Source organism: Carcharhinus amblyrhynchos, chromosome 9 (assembly GCF_965287045.1).
Source record: "Carcharhinus amblyrhynchos chromosome 9, sCarAmb.v2.hapA, whole genome shotgun sequence".
Lineage (NCBI taxonomy): Eukaryota > Metazoa > Chordata > Chondrichthyes > Carcharhiniformes > Carcharhinidae > Carcharhinus > Carcharhinus amblyrhynchos.
This window is the reverse complement of record NC_137332.1, coordinates 61,907,632-61,932,600: the sequence shown is the minus strand read 5'-3', so window position 1 is coordinate 61,932,600 and position 24,969 is coordinate 61,907,632. Positions and strand designations below refer to the sequence as shown.

Here is a 24,969-nt window from a genome sequence, read left to right as displayed (position 1 = left end):
GTATTCTGATACAGATGTAGCTCACTTCACCCCTCTAGTGGCAGCAAATGGGTAGTACTGCAAATTATCCTGGAATAATATTTGTTATGTCAGTTTAGTTGGCTGGACGACCAACTGGTTCATGATGCAGAATGATGCCAACAGTTCGGGTAAAATTCCCATACTGGCTGAGGTTATTCATAAAGGCCCCACTTTCTCGACCTTTCACCTTGTCTGAGATGTGGTATCTTCAAATTCAGATACTTTAAATTAAGGGAGGGAGGGTGGGAGAGGAGGAAGGAAGAGAGTGGGGAGGAATGCATGACCTGTATAAATATACTGAGAACACTGAAAATGGAGAACAATAGAAATTAAATGACCCTAAATTTCCTGGATCCAGCTTGGACGTAAATAGTGAAAATTTTTTTTACACCAATCTTACTGACATGAAATGGTGGACCATTCTGTGTCAGAATTATTTTTTAAAAATTGTACATCAAGTGTAAAAACAGTGTTATCTTTAGATGTGAAAGTTAATTGCTGCTGTCTCTACTGTGGATCCTCAGTCTCCAAACCTCCTGTTGTACACTTTCCTCTCCCATTATTGTGCAGAATGGAATAATGCTCATTGGGAATGTCATTCGAGTTGTTGACTTCTAAATAGTTGACAGAGAGCAAGGATCCTGTAATGTCTTTCAGAACAGGAAACATAAACATAAGACATTGGAGCAGGAGTAGACCACGTGGCTCATTGAGCCTGCTCCACCATTCAATGCGATCATGGCTGATTTTGGACTTCATCCGTTTTCCCACCTGTTTCTTGCATCCCTTAATTCCCTGTGAGACCCAAAAGCTATCCCAGCCTTAAACTTATTCAATGATGGAGCAGCCACAACCCTATGGGGTGAAGAATTCCAGAGATTCACAGACCTTTGAGTGAATTAATCTCTCTGCATCCCAGTCCTAAATGATTGGCCTTGCATCCTCCGACTGTGCCCCCGTGTTTTAAATTCCCCGACCAATGGAAACATTATCATCCTATCGAGACTTTTAGAATCTTGTAGCTTTCAATGAATGTCTCTCATTCTTCTAAATTCCAGAGAATATAAGACCAATTTACTCAGTGTCTCGCCATAGGGCAACCCCCTCATCCCAAACACCAATTTAGTGAACCTTGTCTGTACTCTTTATAATGCAAGTATATATTTTGTTAATTGTGGAGACCAAAACTACATGCTGTATTCCAGATGTGATTTCATCAAAACCCTGTCCAACTGTAGTCTGACTTCCTTATTCCTCTAGTCCAATCCCCTTGCAATAAAGGCCAACATGCCATTTGCCTTCCTAATTGCTTGCTGCACCTGCATGCTAAATTTCTGCATTCTCTATACAAGCACACCTAAATCTCTTTAAGCATCAAACTTCATATGTTTCTCAACACTTAAAAAAAAATTGTTTTTTATTCTTACGACCAAAGTGAGTAACCACGCACATTAACAAGATAGAGGATTGGTTAACAACTAGACAAGGCTTTTTACAAATTACAGTAAGAAATCTCCCAACACCAGGTGGCAGTTGCTACTCACCTAACCTACCTCTATCTTGTTGCAGCTTCTCTGTGTCTGCCCGACAGCCTACCTTTCCACTTAGCACGATACTATCAGCAAACCTAGATGCATTATTCATGAATTAGATGAAGAGACAGAGAGTAGATTGTAAATAGCTGAGGTTGTGACATTGGTCCTTGTGGCCCTCCACTATTCATTAATCTGGAAAACATTTGGAAAAACCTGGTGTTGTGAGATTTCTTACTGTAATTTGGAAAAAGCCTTGTCTAGTTGTTAACCAATTTTCTATCCTTGTTAATAATGTGCAGCATATGTAATTCAAAGTTACTCATGTAAAGGCTAGTTTCTTTCAGGCTGATCAAACACATTAACAAAGGCAAATAGCCACAAGCGGGTGTTATTACATGCTTCCTTCTTTGATGAAAAAGTTACACAATGTTCAAATTCCATGCAACCTTTTCATTTATTTACAAATCTAACTTAATCATTAGATTCCAATTTCTAAAAAGATGCTTCCCTTCATGACCCATATTTCCAGAAATTGGGAAGGACCTGAACCCATTCAATCTTGAACAAAAACAGAAAAATGCTGGAAAATCTCAGCAAGTCTGACAGCATCCGTGAAGAGAGACTAGAACCAATGTTCCGAGTCTGGATGACCCTTCGTCAGAGCTTTGTAAAGGGACTGAGTATTACTGAGACTATTATAGCCTATGTAACCCATATTAACCTTAAAACCTGTGTACATTTGTGAAACTAAAAGGGTGAGTAAAGGAGCATTATTTCATAATAAAGTTTACATTTTCAATAAATGTTTTTGCTTGTTGTTAAAGCTAATTAGGGGTCCTTCGACTCAGTTCCCCGCATTTTCTAAAAGAAGGAAAATGTTCCGATGTTCTCAGCCAGGGTTCCATTATGGGATCTTCCTGCCCAGTTATAACAACAATTGGGATTGTACCAGGCATCAGATGTTAACTTAATGATTTGAACACATCATCATGTACAAACATTAAAACGTCTATCAATTTACTTTTGGACAATTGGAATGCTTTGTCACACTCTCTGGTTCAATTCCACAGAACACCCTTCCTCAAGAGTTCATTCAATGGCTGCAGTAAGGTAGCCAAATTTGTTCTCAATTTACATTAGTAAGTTGCTCAGCCCAAAGAAGTTCTGAATTCGGAGATACATTTCTTATTATTTGGAACCTCGCTCTGGGTGGGATGTAATCCACCTTTGTCTACCCTGTGATCCTGAGTTTGAAACATTTCATACTCATGCATTTTCATCTGAACTCCATACTTCACCAAATGTTTTTTTATTATTCATTCATGGGAAATGATAGCCGCTGTCTGGCCAGCATTTATTGCCCATCCCTAGTTGCTATTAGAGGACAGTTGAGAGTCAACCACATTGCTATGGCTCTGGAGTCACATGTAGGCCAGACCAGATAAGAGTGGCAAATTTCCTTCCCTAAAGAACATTAGTGAACAAGATGGGTTGGAATACCCTTTCCAACCCAGCACCATAACTCTGCCTGTTCGGAGCTGAAACAAGTCTGAAACAACTCCTTCCAAAATTTGGCTCATTACTCCTCAAAAAATTCTGTGAGCTGAAGAAATACCAAATGACAGCTCATGAAACTGAAATAGACCCATGTGTATATTAATAGTCAAATATGACTAAGATCTGTGGTGGGGAATCTGCAGCCTGGGGTCACATGCAGACCCATCGAGGCTCTGAGTGTGGTCTGTGAGACATTTTGTTAACTGTTGCACATGCATAGAGTTGCCACATTTGTTTAATTTCTATCCATGTGGTATTTTTTTCCTACCAGTATGACCGAAATGATATTCATGTAAAGCAAGGGCATGTGAAGTAAGGTGTGTGCCGATTGCATTCAACATTAACTGTGAGAGCCACGTGCTGCCTGTGTGTCCAATCAAGAGTAAATATTTCTTTGGTTTTTACCACTTAAAAGTTGATGACAGTTTATTAATATATCAATAATTAAGCATTTTCTATAACTTTTCATGAAATACATGCAATTCTGGTCACCTTATTATAAAATGGATATTATTAAACTAGAAAGAGTGCAGAAAAGATTTATTGGGATGCTATCGGGACTTGATGGATTGAGTTATAAGGAGAGGCTGAATAGACTGGGACTTTTCTCTCTGGAGCATAGAAGGCTGAGGGGTGACCTTATAGAGGTCTATAAAATAATGAGGGGCATAGACAAGATAGATAGTCAATATCTTTTCCCAAAGGTAGAAGAGTCTAAAACTAGAGGCATAGGTTTAAGGCGAGAGGGGAGAGGTACAAAAGTGTCCAGAGGGGCAGTTTTTCACACAAAGGGTGGTGAGTGTCTGGAACAAGTTGCCAGAGGTAGTAGTAGAGGCAGGTACAATTTTGTCTTTTAAAAAGCATTTAGATAGTTACATGGGTACGATGGGTACGGAGGAATATGGGTCAAATGGGCCAATTTGGGGTGGTACGGTAGAATAGTGGTTAGCACTGTTGCTTCACAGCTCCAGGGACCTGGGTTCAATTCCCGGCTTGGGTCACTGTCTGCGGAGTTTGCACATTTTCCCCGTGTCTGTGTGGGTTTCCTCCCACAGTCCAGAAATGTGCGGGTTAGGTGAGTTGGCCAAGCTGAATTGTCCCTTAGTGTCCTAAATGTGTAGGTTAGAGGGATTAGTGGGTAAATATGTAGGGGTATGGGGATAGAGCCTGGGTGGGATTGTTGTCGGTGCAGACTCGATGGGCCGAATGACCTCTTTCTGTACTGTAGGGTTTCTATGGTTTCTAAATGCAGGCAATTTCCTCCAGCTAGTGTTTTCTCTGTTTATATTCCTTCAACATATCTTGGCAGCTGTAGCAAAATGAACAGTTCTGTGCACAGTGTTGCTGTGTTGGTCTAATCACAAATAACTGGACTCTTTAATAATCCTGCTACCATTAACTGCTGTTGTTCGTACCTGCTGCTTACTCAGCTGCAGTTTGTTAACTTTGATCTTTCAAGTCATGTTTCCCCATGTCCATGGATAATCCTGTTTTTCAAAGCCATGGTAAATTCTCCAATGTCCTCACTGGGCAACTGATTCTTTGCTCCAAACAAATAGATTTCTACAGCCTCTAATCAGCTGTTGCTCAGATTTACCCACATTTACCCAGGGTGGCATGTCTTTCGTGAATTGCAGGAATGAGCAGATTCTTGAGAGTTTCATACTTTCGAGCCTGCATCTATCAACATGTTATTCCTTTCCTTTCCCCCACTGTTTGACTAACAACTGGATTACCAGGAGCATCAAGAATATTATTAACAGTGAAAAGCATCTCTCAGCACTCCATACACATGCAAAATGACCCTTGGTCATGACTACACTCTTCCATTTGCCCAATAAGACCTGTGGATGCAGCCATTGTCAAAGATCCATCTTCAAAGGTCTATCCACCTATCTGTACAAACAGACTTTCCACTAAGACTGGATTCTAAAAACTATTTTCAGAAAAGCTCAAAGTTCTGTTACTGCTTTGCTAGAAGCTGCTCCAACTTAATTTATTCAGCTAGGACCACCCATAATACCATCCGATTGCCAGACTGTGATACCTTTACCGGAAGGAGACAGTGTGCAACACATGAAGTTCGATGTTCCCACCTAAAAATAATTTATTCTGGTTTGAATATATTAAGTTTGGGACTCCGCAGGTCTCAATAAGAGGAACTTTTAAAGCAAAAAGTCAATTGCCTCATTTAGTGGTAATGTAGTCTATAATTTGGAAGATATGTGTACAAAATCTCTGGTACAGCAATATCAGTGATTTCAGGCCACACCTCAATTTGGCTCAAACCTACACCAATAATCTGTGTCATTGCTGGCATTAATGCAGGAAACTCACGTAAACCACTCTTTGTATTGGGGAGAGGATATGCAAAAAAGTGTCAGACAGTTTTGATTGTATCTCAGAATGGAGCACAAATGATTTAGGAAGTTTTCTCCAACTAATATTTCAGCATAAAACCAACATAAATCAATAAAATGTGAGGTTCCAAGGAACAGATCTTCTCAGAAACCATTATTGCTCCGCAGATATCCACATCTGCAAACATTCAATCCCTCCACCACCAGCACTCAGTAGCAGAGTGTGTATTGTCCATAAGATGCACTACAGCAATTCATCAAAGATCCTTAGACAGCACCTTCCAAACTCATGACCATTTCCATCTTGAAGGACCAGGGCAGCAGATACGTGGTAACACCACCACCTGCAAGTTCCCCTCCAAGCCACTCATCATCCTGACTTGGAAATATATTGCCATTCCTTTGCAGTCTGTGGATCAAAATCCTGGAATTCCCTCCTTCACGGCATTGTGGGTCAACCCACACAACATGGACTGCAGTGATTCAAGAAGGCAGTTCACCAGCACCTTGTTGTTTGCAAATTGGCTGCTAAATTTCCCTACATCACAACAGTGACCATGTTTCAAAAAGTACAGCATTGGATATCAATTAGAGATGCTGAAAAGTACTATCTTATTGTAAATTGCAAACGAATGGCATATAACGCAGTAACTAATTCAGTCAAAGAATTCATATGTCTCATAATCCTATCTGGTAAAGATTCAGACTAGGTAGTTAAAAGCCAGATTAGAAAATTGTGATTCAAATTATTTTTGCATCTTTTTAAATTAATGCATAGGTAATTATATTGCACATAATTAGCTATAATAATTGTTCTGCTTTAGTGTCATGAACACTGAACTTTGCAAGATGATTATGTTATAAAATGTCTATTTACTTTAAAGTAAAACAGAGAATTCTGGATAAGAGTATATAATTAGAATCTCTGGTAAAAACCCCAGCTTGGAGAGTGTCCATGTGATTGTAGTTTAAATAAACTCAAATAAAAATCCATTCAAGTTAGGTTTTTTAGCATCTTTTATAGTATCTTACATAACAAAGTAAAACTACTGAGTGGCAGGGAGGGACCTGCGGCCATTTAATAAAAACAGAAAAGTATTTCAAAAACCAAGCAGGATGCATTTAAAGATTCACTTTCTGCCCAAAGGGAAGGGGACAGAACAGGTGAGTGTCTTGAGATATGCTTTGCTGGTGATGTTCTGATTCAGAAAACATGGGCGTAATGGAACAATTGTCGAAGGACACTGGAAGTTTCAACCTGGCACGGCAGGGAGAAGTGAACCTCTGCTGGAGTGATTTTGTGACAGATCCTTTAATGCTCTTTTGATGTCGGAATTGTAGCATAAAGTAAAAGTGTTTCGTAAGACATATTTCGGTTGTATAACTTAGCTATTGTGAAACATAACTTTTTATTTATTTGGATGTATCAATTGCCTGTTAATGTTAGATATATTTTGATTTCAGTCTGTGTGGTATGGCAAAAGGATTACAAAGTGAAATCTTGTCTATCACCTTTTTCTGTGGAAAATTTATCTATTTTAAAATGTTACCAGTCTTCACGGGGATGGTAACACTCTAATTTTTGACTATTGCAAAATTAGCTACGAAAACAAATGAATTTAATATCATTGCTAATAATCAGTTACTATTGACAGTGCGCTATGTAAACAAAAATGTACTTGTCATAATCCCCACCTTTCCCTGCCCCAAAATCACTGATCACACACCTGATCCCTAAACAGTACTCCCAAGGTCTGTGAGCTTTCTACCTGATCCCCAGCAATCCCTAATCAGGGATTCTGAGGGCCATCTGTTTCTCCTGAAGACCCCTGTGATCCATCCTGGAATATGGAGCAGTGACTATGCAGGCTTCTATCGCCGCATCATCTACATTGCAATGAGATCCGAAGCCCAAACTCTGAGGCTGCTTGGGCCTCTTCATTTGAGAATGTGGTTGTTAATGCTGTCAGGATAGGTTGCCCAAAAACAGACACACTCAAATTTCCTATCTCTTTGATTCTGCTATGACATTTAATGAAGATTATTCTGAATCTTTTCTCATTGCAGAGCGCCCACCTGGCTATGATTGACACTCTGATGATGGCTTACACTGTGGAAATGATCAGCATTGGCAAAGTGGTCTCGTGTGTCCAACAGTTCACAAACTTCTTCCCAGCTACAGAACTTCCATATGACATTGAAGATGCTATTGTCTGCTGGATAAATAAGGTGAAGTGTCCCCAGTCTGATAATTATTTTGGAGTGAGGAAAGTCAGTGGTAATGAAAGTGACATTGAGATAGTTGGATTCAACAGCTGTATGGCAGTGAACAGCAGACAGCGAAGCTGGAAATGGAATACCTTTATCTTACAATAGAGTGACTGGAAACACATAGTTTATCTTATCATGTATTAATGCTGCATCCCAGTCCTCTCTGTATTCCAAGAACTTCCCCTATGCAGATGTTTTTTTTACAGTTGCTTAATGGAAACTGCACTGTACTTCCTATGGAAGCATTCGAGACTGTTTGGATCATTGTGCCTGCAAGGATTGTTCACTTCATTTTACTCTTTACATAGAATTTTTGAACCTCACCCCTTGGACATTGAGTCATTTTAGTTTTGTAAAATCAATATAAGCAAAGTGTCTTCTATTTTATATCCAAAATAATTGCAACACAATCAACAAATGGTTCTTTCTTCAATCATTTCAGCTGTAAGACCTCCAAAGCTGAGCCAAACACGAGCCCACATCTGATACATGTACCCATACATGTGCTCTCTCTCTCACACACACACACACACACACACACACACACACACACACACACACACACACACACACACACACACACACACACACACACACACACGCCAAGACATGAGGGATGCAAAGTAGCCAAGAATTGGAGGAGCTGAAACATCTCAGAGGATTATGGGACTGAAAGATATGACAAAAATCTTGGTTGTGATAGTGATGGTGGTGGCGGCGGCGGTGGCGCAGTTTACGAGGATCAGATCATGGCCGATCTGATTGTGGCTTCAACTCCATTTTACATTCTGCCTACCGCTGATAATCTTTGATCCCTTGCTAGTCAAGAATCTATTTACCTCTGCCAAAAAAATTTTCATTGACCTTGCCTCTACCACTCTGTGAGGAAAAGGTTCAAATGTTCACAACCTATTAGCGAAAAATTTTCTTCTCATCTCCATCTTAAATGGGAGACCCCTTATTTTTAAACTGTGCCCCATAGTTCCAGTCTGTCCCACACTGGAAAAAGCCCTTTCAGCATCCATCCTTTTATGTCTCTTCAGGATTTTGTATGTTTCAATAAGATCACCTCTCATTCTTCTAGGTTCCAGTGAACGCAGGCCCAGCCTGTCCAACCTTAAGACAGTGCCATCCCAGGGATTAGTCAAGTGATCCCTCTCTGAACTGCTTTTAATACATGTACATCCTTTCTTAAATAAGGAGACCAAAACTATACACAGTACTCTAGACGTGGTCTCATCAACTGTTAACAATGTTGAGAATTTTAAAATCAAGGCATTGCTTAACTGGAAGCCAGTGGGGATCAGCAAGCACAGGGGTGATGGCTGGATGGGATTTGCTGCAAGTTGGAATACAGACAGCCGAGTTTTGGATGGTCCTAAATTCACAGAGGATCAAAAGCTGGCAAAGAGTGTACTGGGATAGTCAAATGTTCATCTTGGACTGGAATGTGACACCACGTTGCAACAATCTGATTCAATCTCAGAAAGTAGTCTGAGAGAGGACTGGAGTTAGTGGTTCAGAACGTTAACTCCCTCTAGAATTGGCCATGTGGGGATGAAACTTCTAAAAGCTAAAGAAACACATTTTGTCAGTACACCAGTTGACTGATGTATTTCCTGGAAACTTCTGTGCATTGCACTTGATCAGACTGTGCAACCCAAATTCAACTCAAGATCACAAGCCTGGGGAAATTATCAAATCCAGGCTTTTTGGAGAGTCTGAGATCCTCATGTAAACTCTTTATGAAACTGAGATCACCACATGCAAATTTCTCTAAATCTGCCATGATCTGGACATGAAATAGTTAGCTGTGCCTTCACTGTCACTGGATCGAAATCATAGAATCCTCACAGTTTAGAAGGAGGCCGTTGGGCCTTAATGAGTCTGCGTGGACACTCCGACAGAGCATCTTACCCAGGCTCTATCTCCCATAACCACATTAACCACCCCCCCGCCCAATGCCCCAAACCTGTACATGTTTGGACTTTAAGGGACAATTTAGCAAGGCCAATTTACCTAACCTGCACATCTTTGGACTCAGAGGAAACCGGAGCACCCAGAGGAAACCTATGCAGACAAGTGGAGAAAGTGCAAATTCCACACAGTCACCCAAGGCCAGAATTGAACCCGGGTCCCTAGTGCTTTGAGGCAGCAGTGCTAGCCTCTGTGCCACTCCAAATCCTGGAATTCCCTCCCTAACAGCACCTACACCACATGAACTGCAGCAATTCAAGAAGGCGCCTTCTCAAGGGCAATTAGGGGTGGCAGTAAATATCAGCCTTGCCAGTGAGGCCTACACCCTGCAAAATAATTTTTTATAAAATGTTCAAGGTCAATCAATTTGTGAATGTTATGTTATTTTTGTTTAATTTTAATTTGGTTTAATTTCTTACTTTGAATATTAGGAATTTCAGTAATTGAACAAAACATACTTGAGTTAAAAAGGCCATTGCATCATTGAAATTTGCAGAACGAAAGGAGGCTATTCAGCCCAGTGTACCCATATTGGCCAACGACTAACCAATCAGTCTAAACCTATTTTCCAGTTCTCTATTTCTCCCTCTCACTGTCCCTCTTGCCATGTTCTCCCACTAGTCCTTTCCCCACTAGCCCTTTCCTCCCCACCTCCTGTATCTCTGACCTCTGGTAATGGCCCACAGATGTTGCTGATGAATGAGTGGTGTAAATCTCAACAGTCAGAATTCTCCAATGTTGTAAACCCCACCACCACTACCAATGAGAATAGAGAATTTGGCACTCAGCTAAATCTCCATTCGCGTCAGCAGGACTGGAGAATCCCAGCCATGGGTGAGGTCAGAGAATTCTAACCAACAAATCAGGTCCTGTAATGTGCACAGTTGTCAGTTCAATTTCTTTGTATCATTCATTGTTCATTATGATACTGTAAGTAGCCATTAAATCACTGGTCAGTAATGACTGTTAATTAAGAGGGCAAAACCATATTTATATTGGATAACAGTGTTAACCTTGTTTCATAATTGATTCAGGTAAATGAACATTTGAAGGAAATAGTCAGCCAGGAGCAGAAGCAAAGGCGACCACAAGGGCCAGAAACACATGGAAGTCAAAGGGTAGGAATTGAAGTTGAAATTCTGTTAATTATGTTTTCACTTGTTCGGGATAACAATGATATTCATGTCTCAAAATAGTGGCTGTTCTCAACAAGTTTCTTTCCACTCACAGAATATGTCCGCTCCTTTACTGGTGGAGTGATAATGTGAATATCTAATTTTCAGTTATAAATCATTGCCAAGTAAATCGTTACAGGCAGCATGTTGCTTCAGAAGTAATTGTACACTGAGATCCATAAAATGCAGTCAAGTTTCACGTAAATTAGCTGTGTTTAATTGTTTGTAGGTGGTGGAATCATTGAGAATAAAAGTAAATAGATACTTTGCTCATTGTACTTGTCAAGAGATTAAAAAGCCTGCCAATAGATGCAGGTATGGTTGATGAATATACAAGGTGATAGAACAGCTTGGTGCAAAATGTGAAATCTGTAACAAATATTGGAGGATGTCACCATATCCTTATATAAACCTTGCATTGGCATGAAACTTTAACAAGCATGCAAGTAAAAGTATGGGGACAAAACAGAAATGTTTTCATCCTACATTTTGTAAATCAGGCAACCGGATTTGGTCTTTTTACAATAATACTTGGCAAGGACAAAGGGTTGTTAAAGATAACGTTATGGAGAAATATTCCTGAGGAACAGAAATATCGTATCCAAAGGACATTGCTTAGAGTGTCTACTCTGATACCACATATTCCAGAGGGGTCTAATGAATGGAGGGATGCAACAGTTGTGGGATGTGTAGAAAAGGCTGCTGACAGGTTTGAATATTGACTCAGCATTCAGGATGATGGCCAAGAAGCAAGACAGGGACTGGGAGAGTGGGCAGAAACTTAAGAGAGTTTGGGTCTGAAGTTTACTGTTGTGTCAAAAATTGATCACATACCAAAAAAGGCCCTTACAATGCTCATTAAGGTGATCATACAATAGTGGTCCTGACAGATTTATAAGTGCATGAAGGGAATATAACTTGAATAGACACTAGACAACAAAATCATAACCATGAAATTTTGATGGGTGCCAATAAACATGAGGGTAACTTAGTAAGAGAAACAAAACAAAAGGGAGTTATCTAGTTGGATAAAATTTGGCACTTATCCTGAGGTACCAGATAAGGGCAATTCACTTTGCCATGTAGGTGGATTTGTGTTAAGAAAGTCCTTCTGGATGGACTCCTAGATAAGATGAGACCTAATTGTTAGCAGTTTCAGAAAATGTGTTGTTGGTAGGATAGAGTGGAATTTAAGAAATTGGAGTTCAGATTTATGGACCTTTTACACATAATAGTTTAAATATTAAGCAGACTAGGTTTGGAGTAAGATTAAACAAACAATCTTATTGGGAAAGGATTACTCCTTTCCTGGTTGATTGTACTAGGTAACCATGAAAAGATGATGTCATACCAGAAGAAGAGGCAGAGTATTTGCAAAACTTGATTGATCAGTTGAACCAGCTGGGCACTCAGGCTAGACAGATGGTCATTCAAATATCTTGGGTTCTGGTGAAGCACCTTAAAGTAGATATTGTTTTAAGGGCAAATAAATCATGAAAAAATAAGCCTGCAGTAATGGATACTTAAATTCCCACTCTTAGGAGAGCCAAAGAACATGCAACTAATAATTTTTAGCAATGTTTCAGCTGCTAATTTCTGAATGGGTGCTCTTGTGTCCCTGTTTTTTTTATATTTCTGATGGTAAAAATAGGGGATGCTGTTGTTTTTTTGTGAAGCTGAGAAAATAATAAAAGACTGTTAAAAGTACTTTGGCTCCTGAAACACTGATTCTTGTGGAAGCAGCAGATATGGGACGCTATATGTCAAAATACTTCAATTGAGATTTGACATAAGTGGCATAATTGAATGGCAGTTAGATTATTGTTCATTGTGGGATGAAATGCAGGTTATGCTAAGTGTGGGTGAAAAATGTTAATGGATTAATCTTGCTGATTTGGAGAGAAATCTTGACGAGAAAGTAAAAATCTGAAATGAATTGACTAGGTTCTGATAAATCTGGTGTTATATGGGATCTTTGTTGGTTTTAAGCCGTTACTAATACTACAGTAGCTGTTTGACATATCTGTGGGTAAAGTCATTGTTTTAATGTTTCAACCTTTTGTGGTGGTGTGTCAGGAATTCTTTGGAGCTAATTCAGAAACATGTTCTAAGGGTGGTATTCAATGGAGGTGGAACCCCGACTCACCACTTTTCAAGAAGATCCATCAAATTCAGGCACTGAACTGGGTAGCGGCAGGCATTCCCTGGGCTCAAGGACCCTGAGAATGGAAGCCCCACATGCCAAGAGATGCAGCCAATCAGAGACCAGCAGCTTTTCATTGCTTGGAAGTGCCACTGGGGATGCAGTAGTGGATGTCTCTCAGTGGACCCCATCCCTTTCCCAATGCTGGGTCCCGTGATTGAATGAGGGACCATCCCAGCCCCTGGAAGCTCGAAGTTAGGACCCTATCTGTTGCTGGGTGAATACCAGCAGTGGCAGAGAGAGGCCCTGAATCAGGTAGTAATTGCCCACTGACTCGATTGATGGGGGTAGGAAAGCCATCAATAAGACAACCTACCTAAACTTAATCAGGACAGTGACAGGAAGGCCATGCTCTGTCTGGTTAAATGCCGTTTTCACCACCCAAGGTACCACTGTGGGAGGGCATTAAAGTCTGCCTGACCCGTTCCTACTTTACAGCATGTTAGTGTTCTTACTGAAAGTCATAATTCAACTAACAAATCAGATTTCACTCTTAGTCTCATCTTTAGATATAAAATATAATTTCTGAGATCATTTGGTTATAATTGACAAGTAGACCCAATGAGCCTGCACCGACAACAGTCCCACCCAGCCACTATCCCTATAACCCCACATATTTACCCTGCTAATCTCCCTAACACTAAGAGTAAATTTAGCATGGTCAGTCACCTAACCTGCACATCTTTGGAGTGGGAAGAAACTGGAGCACTCCACATAGTCACCCATGGCTGGAATTGAACCCAGATCCTTGACGCTGTGAAGCCATGATGTGGAGATGCCAGCATTGGACTAGGGTAAGCACAGTAAGAAGCCTCACAACACTGAGTTAAAGTCCAACAGGTTTATTTGGTAGCACAAGCTTTCGGAGTGTCGCTCCTTCTTTAGGTGAATGGGAGTTGTGTTCACAAACAGGGCATATATAAACACAAACTCAGTTCACAAGAGAATGGTTGGAATGTGAGTTGTTATGGTAATCCAGTCTTTACAGGTACAGACAATGTGAGTGGAGAGAGGGTCAAGCACAGGTTAAAGAGGTGTGAATTGTCTCCAGCAGGAGTGTTCTCTTCCTGTCAGGAGAACATTTCAGCAGTGATGGGCATTCATCTTTTGATCTTCAGGTAAGTGTTCTCCAAGGCAGCCTTCACAACACACTGCAACGCAGAATTGCCGAGCAAAAACTGATAGCCAAGTTTCGCACACATGAAGATGGCCTCTATCACACTGTCTGTAACCCCCAAGACTTGGCTGGACTTACAAAATTTCACAAACTGTCCTGGCTGGAGACAGTTCACACCTCTTTAACCTGTGCTTGACCCCCTTTCCATTCACATTGTCTGTACCTGTAAAGACTTGATTCCCTGTACTTACATTCCAACCATTATCTTGTAAATTGAGTTTGTGTCAATATACACCCTGTTTGTGAACACAACTCTTCACTCACCTGAAGAAGGAGTGACACTCTGAAAGCTTGTGCTACCAAATAAACCTGTTGGACTTTAACATGGTGTTGTGAAACTTTTTGCTGTGAAGCAGCAGTGCTAACCATTGTGCCACCGTGCTGACCGTGGTTAATAGATTTTCCTTTTTTCAAAGACATCTAATTTTGTAGCCAGGTTGGAATTAGGATTTCAGATATGCCTTTGACACCTATTCATAATTCTGTCACTTATAAAAATATTTACCTGGAGTAATGAAACAATTTCATATTTTTGGTAACCCTTGTTAAAGAGGAAGCTCCACAAGTCCCGGGGGAATGAATAAATATGCCGCAACGTACATAATTGCATCTTTTTCCTGCTGGACTCTGGCGAGATGTTACTTCAGTTTTTAACTGTACGCATTGTTTTGTTTGATGTCATAAGAACATAAGAACATAAGAAATAGGAGCAGGAGTAGGCCATCTGGCCCTTCGAGCCTGCCCCGCCATTCAATAAGATCATGGCTGATCTGTCGTGGCTCAGTTCCACTTTCCGGCCCTCTCCCCATAACCCTTAATCCCCTCTCTTATCAAAAACCCATCAACCCGCTTCTTGAAAATATTTAGCGAGGCAGCCTCCACCACTTCAATGGGTAGAGAATTCCAGAGATTCACCACCCTTTGAGTGAAGAAGTTCCTCCTCAACTCCGTTCTAAAACACCCCCCCTTTTATCTTGAGGCTGTGCCCCCTAGTCCTACTGTCTTTTTTCAGTGGGAAGAGTCTCTCCACCTCTATCCTATCCATCCCATTCATCATCTTACACGTCTCAATGAGATCTCCCCTCATTCTTCTAAACTCCAACGAGTACAAGCCTAGTTTATTCAGCCTCTCCTCATAGTTCAACCCCCTCAACTCCGGTATCAGCCTAGTAAACCTCCTCTGCACTCCCTCCAAGGCCAAAATATCTTTGCGCAGGTGCGGCGCCCAAAACTGCACACAGTACTCCAGTTTCGGCCTCACCAATGCCCTATACAGCTGCAGCAAGACCTCCCTACTTTTATATTCAATCCCCTTCGCTATGAAGGCCAGCATCCCATTCGCCTTCCTGACCACCTGCTGCACCTGCAAGCTGGGTTTTTGCGACTCATGCACAAGGACCCCGAGGTCCCTCTGCACCATCGCCTGCTGCAGTTTTTCGCCCCGTAAGTAATAGTCCTTCCTACCATTCTTCCTACCAAAGTGGACCACCTCGCACTTGCCAACATTAAATTCCATTTGCCATTTCCTGGCCCATTCGCCCAGCCTATCTAGATCCTTCTGCAGACTCTCCACACCCTCCGCACAATTTGCCGTTCCCCCAATCTTGGTGTCATCCGCAAATTTCGACACCCTACACTCGGTTCCCTCCTCCAGATCATCTATATAAATGGTAAAAAGCTGAGGCCCCAGCACCGACCCCTGGGGCACTCCACTAGTCACCATCCGCCAATCCGAATAGCACCCGTTGACCCCCACTCTCTGCCTCCTATTTGACAACCAATCCTCTATCCACGCTAACACCCTACCTCCAACTCCAAGTCCCCTGACCTTCTGCAATAACCTCTTATGAGGTACTTTGTCAAATGCCTTCTGAAAATCCAGAAAGACCACATCCACCGGCTCTCCTCTATCGACCGCCCTAGACACATCCTCATAGAACTCCAGTAAATTTGTCAGACACGACTTCCCTTTAATGAAACCGTGCTGCGTCTGCTCTATCAAGCAATTGCCTTCAAGATGCCTCGCAATTTCCTCCTTAATGACGGATTCTAACATTTTACCTACCACAGACGTTAAACTAACCGGCCTATAATTCCCTGCCTTTTGCCTAGCACCCTTCTTAAACAACGGCGTAACATTAGCCGTTTTCCAATCTTCCGGCACTTCCCCGGAATCCAGCGACGTCTGGAAAATAACCACCAATGCATCCACTATAACCTCCGCCATTTCTTTCAGAACCCTCGGATGCATTCCATCCGGTCCTAGGGACTTGTCCACAATCAGCCCCTCCAGTCTGTCGAGCACCGCCTCTCTAGTAACAGTAATGTCATTAAGACCCTCCAGTCCTACCACCTTTCCATCGCTAACACCCGGCAAATTATTCACGTCCTCCTCCGTGAAGACAGAAACAAAAAAGTTATTCAATACCTTAGCCATATCCCCATCCCCTACCACTAGGTTCCCTTTCTCATCCTCTAAAGGACCAACGTTCACCCTAGCCAGCCTCTTCCTTTTTATATATTTATAAAAACTCTTGCTATCCTTTTTTATATTAAGCGCTAGCCCAGCTTCATAGTTTCTCCTACCCTCCTTTATCAACTTCTTTGTCAATCTTTGTTGACATTTAAACCTCTCCCAATCCTCTTCTCGCCCACTACTCTTAGCTACTCTAAATTCCTCCGCTTTTAATTTAACACTTTCCTTCACCTCCTTCGTTATCCTTCGTTATCCTCCTTCGTTATCCTCCTTTGTTATGTCACGTTATACTGACAGAAAGAATGGGTAATCCATCATGTTAGTGCAGAATTGAATCCTGTGCTTCCTGGTTACTCCATGTAGCTTTTGTGGATATTTCCTTTGAGTATGAATTGCCCTCAAATTACTCACAAACACTATTAATGGTTAATTTGCTCCTATTTGTATTATGTCAACTTGAATTTGACACAATGTTCTTTCCAGTCAGTCATCGCTGGGTGTGGCTAATTTAATCAAAAGTACAGTTGTTCTGATTTGTTCCACAAATTAGCTGAGTTTGTGTAATCTGAAGTTAATCAATCAAATTGCACATGACTAACAAAGCAAAGCAGCTGGTAACTTCTTCACACTGTGGGATTTAGGGCAGAATCATGTCTCCTTTACATGTCTTTCACCCTTTAGACAGGACCTGCAATGCGTGAAAGTATTTAGAAAGGAAGCCTGCCATTTCTTGGCCTTTTCTCTGGCCTTAATAATTTGGTCTCTTCCCAAATAAGGCTTTTCAGCGGTCAAAATCTGCTCATAAATTCCCAACAGTTGCGAAGTCGCTGCCAATCTATAGAAAATTCTCTTGGCCGTCAACCTGTGACTGACCTCAAGATGTGCTTTCTTAAATCACTTGCACAGTGATGGCAGGTTGGGGGAATGGAGTTCAGTGTTTCAGACCCATGAATGCAGCACAATCAGAGGCCAAGCTAGTAATCTTAAGAAGTAGGAGCAGCAGTAGATCATTTTGCCCTTTAAGATTTTTGAGCCATTCAATAACATCACAGCTGACCTGACTGTGGCCTTGATGCCACTTCCCTACCTGACCCCCCCATAACCACTGAAGTCTTGAAATGCAGGTTAACAAAGCTAAAAATAATTTATGGAAAATTTATTAATGCAAAGACTTTAGCTGGTGTCCCCCTTTCAGTTCAATGGCAAGTGACAGCTCAACCTTTCAGCATTAAGTTGATACATTAATTTTACAGTGCATTTTGATCAATGGACGTGTTTTAGAAATGCATTGAATGAATAAATAATGTGTCCTTCGTATTCCCACTAGGTTATTTGCAGTTTCCAAAGCCCATGGTCATTTTTGAACTTAGTGTTTTGGCACTGTTGAGACCGGTTTAATGTCCTTTGATTCATTTCCCTCCTTAACCCTGAGAGGGAGGGAGAGCAGGCCGCCAAGATATAAAATCATTGCTTTTTAACATTTTTTTCATGGGAGGTGGGCATTGCTGGCTGAACCAGCATTTCTATTGCCCGTCCCTAATTACCCTTCAGAGACCTTCTTGAACTGCTTCAGTTCACCGTGTAGGTATCCCCACATTGCCATTAAGGAGGCAACTTCAGGATTTTGATCCAGCAACAGTGAAGGAATGGCAGCATATTTCCAAGTCAGGATAGTGTTTGAGTTGGAGAGGAACTTGCAGGTGATGGCGTTCTCATACATTTGCTGTCCTTATCTTTCAAGAGGTAGAGGTAATGGTTTTGGACGGCACTGTCGAAAGAGCCTTGGGGAATTACTACAGTGCATCCTGTAGATTGTACACATCACTGTTGCTGTTTGTCTATGATGGCAGGAGTGGACTTAGAGGAGTCAAGCAGGCTTCTTTGTCCTGGACAGTGTTGGATCTGCACTCATACATTTAGATGGAGAGTATTCCATCACACTCCTGATGTGCTTTGTAGGTGGTGATCAGGCTTTGGGAAGTCAAAAGGTGAATTACTCTCCACAGAATTCCCAGCCCCTGACCTACTCTTGCAGTCACAGTATTTACATGGTTGGTCCAATTCTGCTTCTGGTCAGTTGTAACCCTAGGATGTACGTAGTGGTAGATTCAGTGATGATGATGCCATTGAATGTCAAGGGGAGATGGTTAAATTCTCTCGTTGGAGCTGATCACTGCTTGGCACTTGTGTGGCGTGAATGTTACTTGCCACTTATCAGCCCAAGCTTAAATGTTGTCGAAGTCTTGCTGCATTTGGACATGGATTGCTTCGGTATCTGAGGAGTCACAAATGGTATTGAACAATCAGTGAACATCACCACTCTGACCATATGATGGAAGGAAGGTCACTGACGAAGTGGCTGAAGTGGTTGGGCCTAAGACACTACCTGAAGAACTCCTGCAGTCATGTCCTTGGATGTAAATGACTGACCACTGACGATCACAACCATCTTCCTCCATGCCAAGTAAGACTCCAACCAGTTGAGAGATTTCCCCTTAATTTCCATTGACTCCAGTTTTGTTTGGGCTCCTTAATGCCACACTTGATCAAATGTTGTCTTGCTGTTGAGGTCAATTACCCTTACCTCACTTCTTGAGTTCAGCTCTTTTGTACATGTTTGGATTAAGGCTGTAAGGTGGTCAGAAGCTGAGTGGCCCTGGCAGAACCCAAACTTGAATGTCAGTGAGTAGGTTATTGCTGGGCAAGTGCTGCTTGATAGCACTGTAGAAGACTCCTTCCATTACTTTGCCAAATGCAGGCAATTGGGACTAGCTTAGAGGTTAAAAATTGGGTAGCATGGACAAGTTGAGCTGAATGGCCTGCTTCCATGCTGTAAACCTCTATGGCTCTATGATTGATCAAAAGTAGACTGATCGGGTGTTAATTGGCCAGGTTGGATTTGCCTTGCTTTTTGTGGAAACGATAAAAGGGCAGTTTTCCACATTGCCAGGTAGATGCCAATGTTGCATAGCACTAGAACATCTTGGCTAAGGGTGCATTGATTTCTGGAGCACATGTTGTCAGCACTATGCTGGAATGTTGCAAAGCCCCATAGCCATTGCAATATTTAGTGCCTTCAACCATTTCTTGATATCACGTGGAGTGAATTGAATTGGCTGAAGACTGGCAGCAGTGATGCAGGGGACCTCCAGAGAGGGCAGAGAAGAATCATGCACTTGACACTTATGGCTGAAGATTATTGTCTTGCCTTTTGCACTGATGCGCTGGGCTGTTATTGAGGACATTTGTGGAATCTCCCCCGCCAACTGATTGATCAGCTGTCCACTGCCATTTAAGATCAGATGTGGCAGAACTGCAGAGTGTAGATCGGATCCATTGATTGTTGATTCGCTTAGTTCCGTCTATCACATGCTGCTTCCACTGATTGGCACACAAGTAGCCCTGTGTTGTAGCTTCACTGGGTTAACACCTAATTTTTAAGTATGCCCAGTGCTGCTGCTGTCATGCCATCTTGAACTCTTCATAGAATGAGGGTTGATCCTTTTGCTTATGAGTAATGTTAGAGTGGGGAAAATGCCAGGCCATGAGGTTGCAGCTTGTGGTTGTATACAATTCTGCTGCTGATGACCCACAGCATCTTGTAGCTGTCTTCAGCTGCCAGACTTATGGTAATACCATGGAATTTTAAGGGATGAGATTTTGCTTTGGTTAAAAATTCGGAGGAATACCAGTTTTTCTCTGAATTAATAAACTGCTTTCTATTCGCATTTTAAATAGATTTAATGAGTAGGTCATTCAATTTGAAGACAATTATACATTCTTGTGCTTCTCTTTATAAATGAAGTTCCTGGACATGAATGCAAGCTTCAAAGTTGTAATTTTTCCACACCTGAAGCACACAGTTTGGCAGGGAGCAGTGCCACCTGTGCAATATTATCACCCTTTTATTCAACAGCCTTTTATCATATTCCGACAAAAACGCCATCCAACAGTTTTTTTTAAAAGACATTTGGAAAAGTCCAAAGGTGGGATCTGATGGGAAATGTAGCCATACTAATATAAACAGTGCTTTTTTTCGAGTTTTTTAAACATCATTTCAAAATGACTCATTTCACTTTTGTCATGTTTGGTTTAGTTGGATTGTGCCTTTATATGTTGAGCCTTCAAAGGAGCTCTGCCAGTCAGAGAAAAATTGACGTGGCTGTAGTTTGATATATGAAACCTGGAGGTTACTTATTGTAACCAAGTATTACATGTGTTTCACATTTTCATTGGTTTCAATGCAAGGTTGTTCAGACTTCAATGACACAGAGCAGTGAAATGTTTAGATTTCATTTGTAAAAATCCTTGGACATAATTCCAACATATTTTCCAATTCTTAAATTCATTTCCTTGCATAGTTCTACTTGTAATAATAGTACATTGAGAAACAGTAATGCTGACGTTATTTTTATGCCTATGAATGAAACTACTGTATTCAGAATAGCAAACTCTTAATATTTATAGACCAGGACTTTGCAGTGGCAATGGTGCCAAGACAATTAGTGCTCACTGCCATTACTCCACTGAAACTGATAACTTCTAGAGTCCGCACATTCACAGAATAATACAGAAATGCAGAATTTGCTGTCCATGATTCTATACCTCTCTAGAGGATGTGCTCTTAAGGCACCCACAGGTTACGATCAGTGGGAATTCCCACTTTTAACACTTCTCTTTGAAAATGTTACCCTTGTTTAATGAAGTGAAACTGGGTTGTCTAATGCACTAACTTTATAATTTATGCTAAACTTCCTAACTGGCCCTAGAAAGCTAATTTTGAATTTGTGGAAGGACAACTTGCTCCATTATGATTTTAAAAATTCCTCCTACTTTTATTTTCAGCTTACATTGATATTTTAGCTCCTGTCCTGACCTGTCATGATCCTTTATTTTGCTCTCTGAAATTTTACATTAAAGGTGATATTAACCGCTTTTAACTTTCTGATTTGCAGTTTATGTGCAATGTGCTTGGCTGCTTACTATGAATGTTGATGTCACTGCTGCTGCAGGGTGAGAATCCCCTAGATTGAAACTGCTGTCAGGAAAAGGGAAAACCGTATCACAGAGATAATATATTAGATCTTTGGGGCAGCTTTCTTTGAAGTCAATGCAGTGCCATTGCTTTGCTGGTAACCTCAAAATCCAGCCCAAAGTTTCACAAACTCTTAAGATATTTGTATCTTTTTCCTAAAATAAAACATTCAAAAATTAGGTGAAGGACAACATAGGATTTTGAAGTACTGCATGTGATCTTGACAAATTTGTGATTTTCTTTTTATCTCATCGCTTCAACCCTTTCTCTTTCCTTGATGCTGCTTCCTCTGAAGTCTCCTACCAAATGGTATTGGAAACTGGTTCCTGTAAGTGAATTCAATAACTAGTGACCCATTGTATTTGTGAATAATCAATTTAATTCTCAATATTTTAGTGCTAACCTGTGCTGATTAACATTGTATTTATTTTAACTCTGCTGTGATGTAACATCAATATCCTGGCATTAACCCTCATAGCCATAGTCCATTTATTTAAAGGTGGACCTGACCAGTTTTTCCTTCATTTCTGCATGCCTCCCTTAGCGTAGAATTTTTTCTTTGAAGAATTGTTTCTGTTTATTTGAGAAATTATTTAAAATCCATCAAGTTGATTGACAGTCAATATTGAATGTGTGGTAATTAGAGACCTTTATGAATAGAAACACAACACTGGTCACAATCTGTGATAGTGTTAAATGTCAATAAGACACAGGCAAGATAATTAGAAATTCTAGTACATTATATATGCTGCATGTGTTCAGATTCCACAATGAAACTGACCCACAGTATCACAGTTTCTGAACATATGTATCAGATAAAAGCCTAGGCTTGTAGCAGAGGCTGATTCCAAATTGAGCCATTTCTCTGAGGGAAGTAACGTGCAAATTCAGAGTAACTAATTTAACAAGAAAACTTCTAATATAAAAAATGACGATGACGAACTTGCAACATCTTCACCTCCCAAAACACCTCACAGCTAAGTAAATACTTTAGAAGTGTAGTTACTGTTGCAACTTAGTTGGAAGTGGTACTCACTTTTCAGATGACTAGATATGACAAACAATCACGTGATAAATGACCAGATTACCTGTTTTAGATATTGTTAGCCATGATGCAGGAGTGGTGGTAGAAGGTGAACTTGGTGTCAGTTTTTAAGGTATATCCATTTATATCTTCCCTGAGGGTTTGGACGCTTTAAGCTTGACTTAGAACTCTGAAACTGGGTGACTCAGGAAAACCTGGGACAGAGCCAGGAATGTTACAGCTGGAACTGTTTCAGGGTTGCTATACTTGCACCATCTATTTTCTGTCTGTTTATTTTAATGGAGGAAGACCATGGGCTGGTGAATGGAGAAGCAAAAATTCCAGACTCCCTGGCTAACTAAGATTTTGTTGCATCACATGGTATACTTACTAATTGAGCAGTTGATGGACTCATTTACAAGAATTTAAGCAACTTAATTCTGAAATAAATAATTCACAATGAAAGCTTTCAGAATTAATTCAGTAGAGAATTAAATATGACAAATTAGATATTTTCATTCATGTTGCCACCCTATGGATCATTTCATGGGCAGAAACTTGGCAATGCGCAGAACCTGTAAAATTCTCCAGCTGGTCATCCCAGTGCCCGCCATTGACTGGCCTTCATTTTTAATGCATGCCGGCAAGGGTCAGACGGCCTGCTCATCCTTGCCCCAATTGAGGCCCTTACATGTCCACTTAATGACTACTTAAGGGCCACTTCATGCCTAGACTCATTTTTGAGACTTGTAGGAAGAGGTTAGGGACAGGGTGGTAAGGAAGGGGGTCAGGTTGATAGGAAGCCAGGCAGGTCACCCTGCTCAGACCTCGGGCAGAACTGGGGGAAGGTGGGGCGCGGGATTTGCCTCCTTCACTGGCTCGCTGTATATATTGGGCTCCTCCTCAAGATCTCTCCCTTCCCCAAGTTCTCCCCCCACTCTGGTAGTTCCATCAAGTGCACCACCCTCTCTTTCCTTTCCTCCCGGGACTCGCCACAAGACCACCTTCCTGCATACCTCTTCTTGTGCCCAGTACTTAGAAGCTGACGACAGATTGTAGTTGCAAAGTGGCCACTGCTCCGGATGGTGCTGCTGGGATCAATCAGAGTGACTGGCAGTTCTCTGAGACAGGGCTTCCTCCTCAATGAGTGGTGGAAATTTTGCCTCCAGCCAATTAGTGCTTCTCAGAAACCTTGCCACCTGCAATTTTTTGTCCATTGCATTATTTCCTTTTTAATTTCTTTAATGTTCCTTGTTTTTATGTTGCATTTTTATTTCTTTTATAGAAATATGTGGATTTCTTTTGTTAATACTATGAGTAGCTCTATTTTAGGTTTTACAATAATTTATGCTGAACAATTTGTAATGGAAACTTTGTGCACAGAAGTGACAAAATGTACATTTTAGGCTGCTTACCAACAAAGCTTATTTTGTGTTACATCTCCTGGAATCTGAGACAGTCAGAGGGACTAATACAATATTCTGTGGGGATTCTAAATCTCCAGAACTTATAGATTTATTGTTCTGGTTATTGCATAACATTCACAATTAAACTCAAAGTTACCACCTGTCAGTCAAATATGTATTCCTTTGAGAGTAATCACCAGTTCTTAATATCAAGAGTTGAGTTGCAATGATTTTGTCACATCCAGCAAGAGAAACTTTTCCAGTAAAGCTTTCGTACTCAACTTTAGATGTGGGATTCGGCCAGTGTCCCTATATAAGATTGGGCTTCCATATAAAGCGTGTCTCAAATCACTTTTTTAGCTTATCTTCAAGTGCACTGTTTTTCTTGTTGAGGAATAGTAGGAGAAATGGTGGCAGAATTTCTGAGCTGATCATCAGCCCGTTGTACTGTGTTATGAACACTCTGTGGCCAACAAGTCCTGAGGTTGGACTTGAACCTGGAGTTTCTGGTCCTGAGATAGGGGCACTACTGCTGTGCCATAAGACCACCCATTGACTCTTTTGGAAGAGAGAAAGCGGTGACTCACTTCTTCAGTCTGCCTGAACCATAACACCACTTAAGCAATTATAGATGCATTTGCATGTGGTGGGATACTTTGCTGGCCAAAAGTATTGTTGGGGGGGAACTTGTCTAGAAGTAAGATAATTCATTCCAGCATTTAACCTGCAACATAAACAATCATTAGTTTACA

General features: G+C 41.1%; 1 protein-coding gene across 3 annotated transcripts in view; it reads left to right on the top strand.

The window, feature by feature from the left end:
• camsap2a (calmodulin regulated spectrin-associated protein family, member 2a) overlaps window positions 1-24,969 on the top strand; it is a 180,468-nt gene that overhangs the window by 88,592 nt on the left and 66,907 nt on the right. For 2 of the 3 annotated variants that reach the window (XR_013887869.1, XM_080195830.1), the window contains exons 3-5: window positions 7,541-7,702; window positions 10,756-10,839; window positions 22,083-22,115. Coding sequence is in view for 2 of the 3 variants with exons in the window: in XM_080195830.1 (XP_080051956.1) it covers window positions 7,541-7,702; window positions 10,756-10,839; window positions 22,083-22,115 (279 nt within the window). In the remaining variant the exon portion in view is untranslated. The remainder of the gene's footprint in view (window positions 1-7,540; window positions 7,703-10,755; window positions 10,840-22,082; window positions 22,116-24,969) is intronic. The other variant, XM_080195831.1, reaches the window with a different exon arrangement.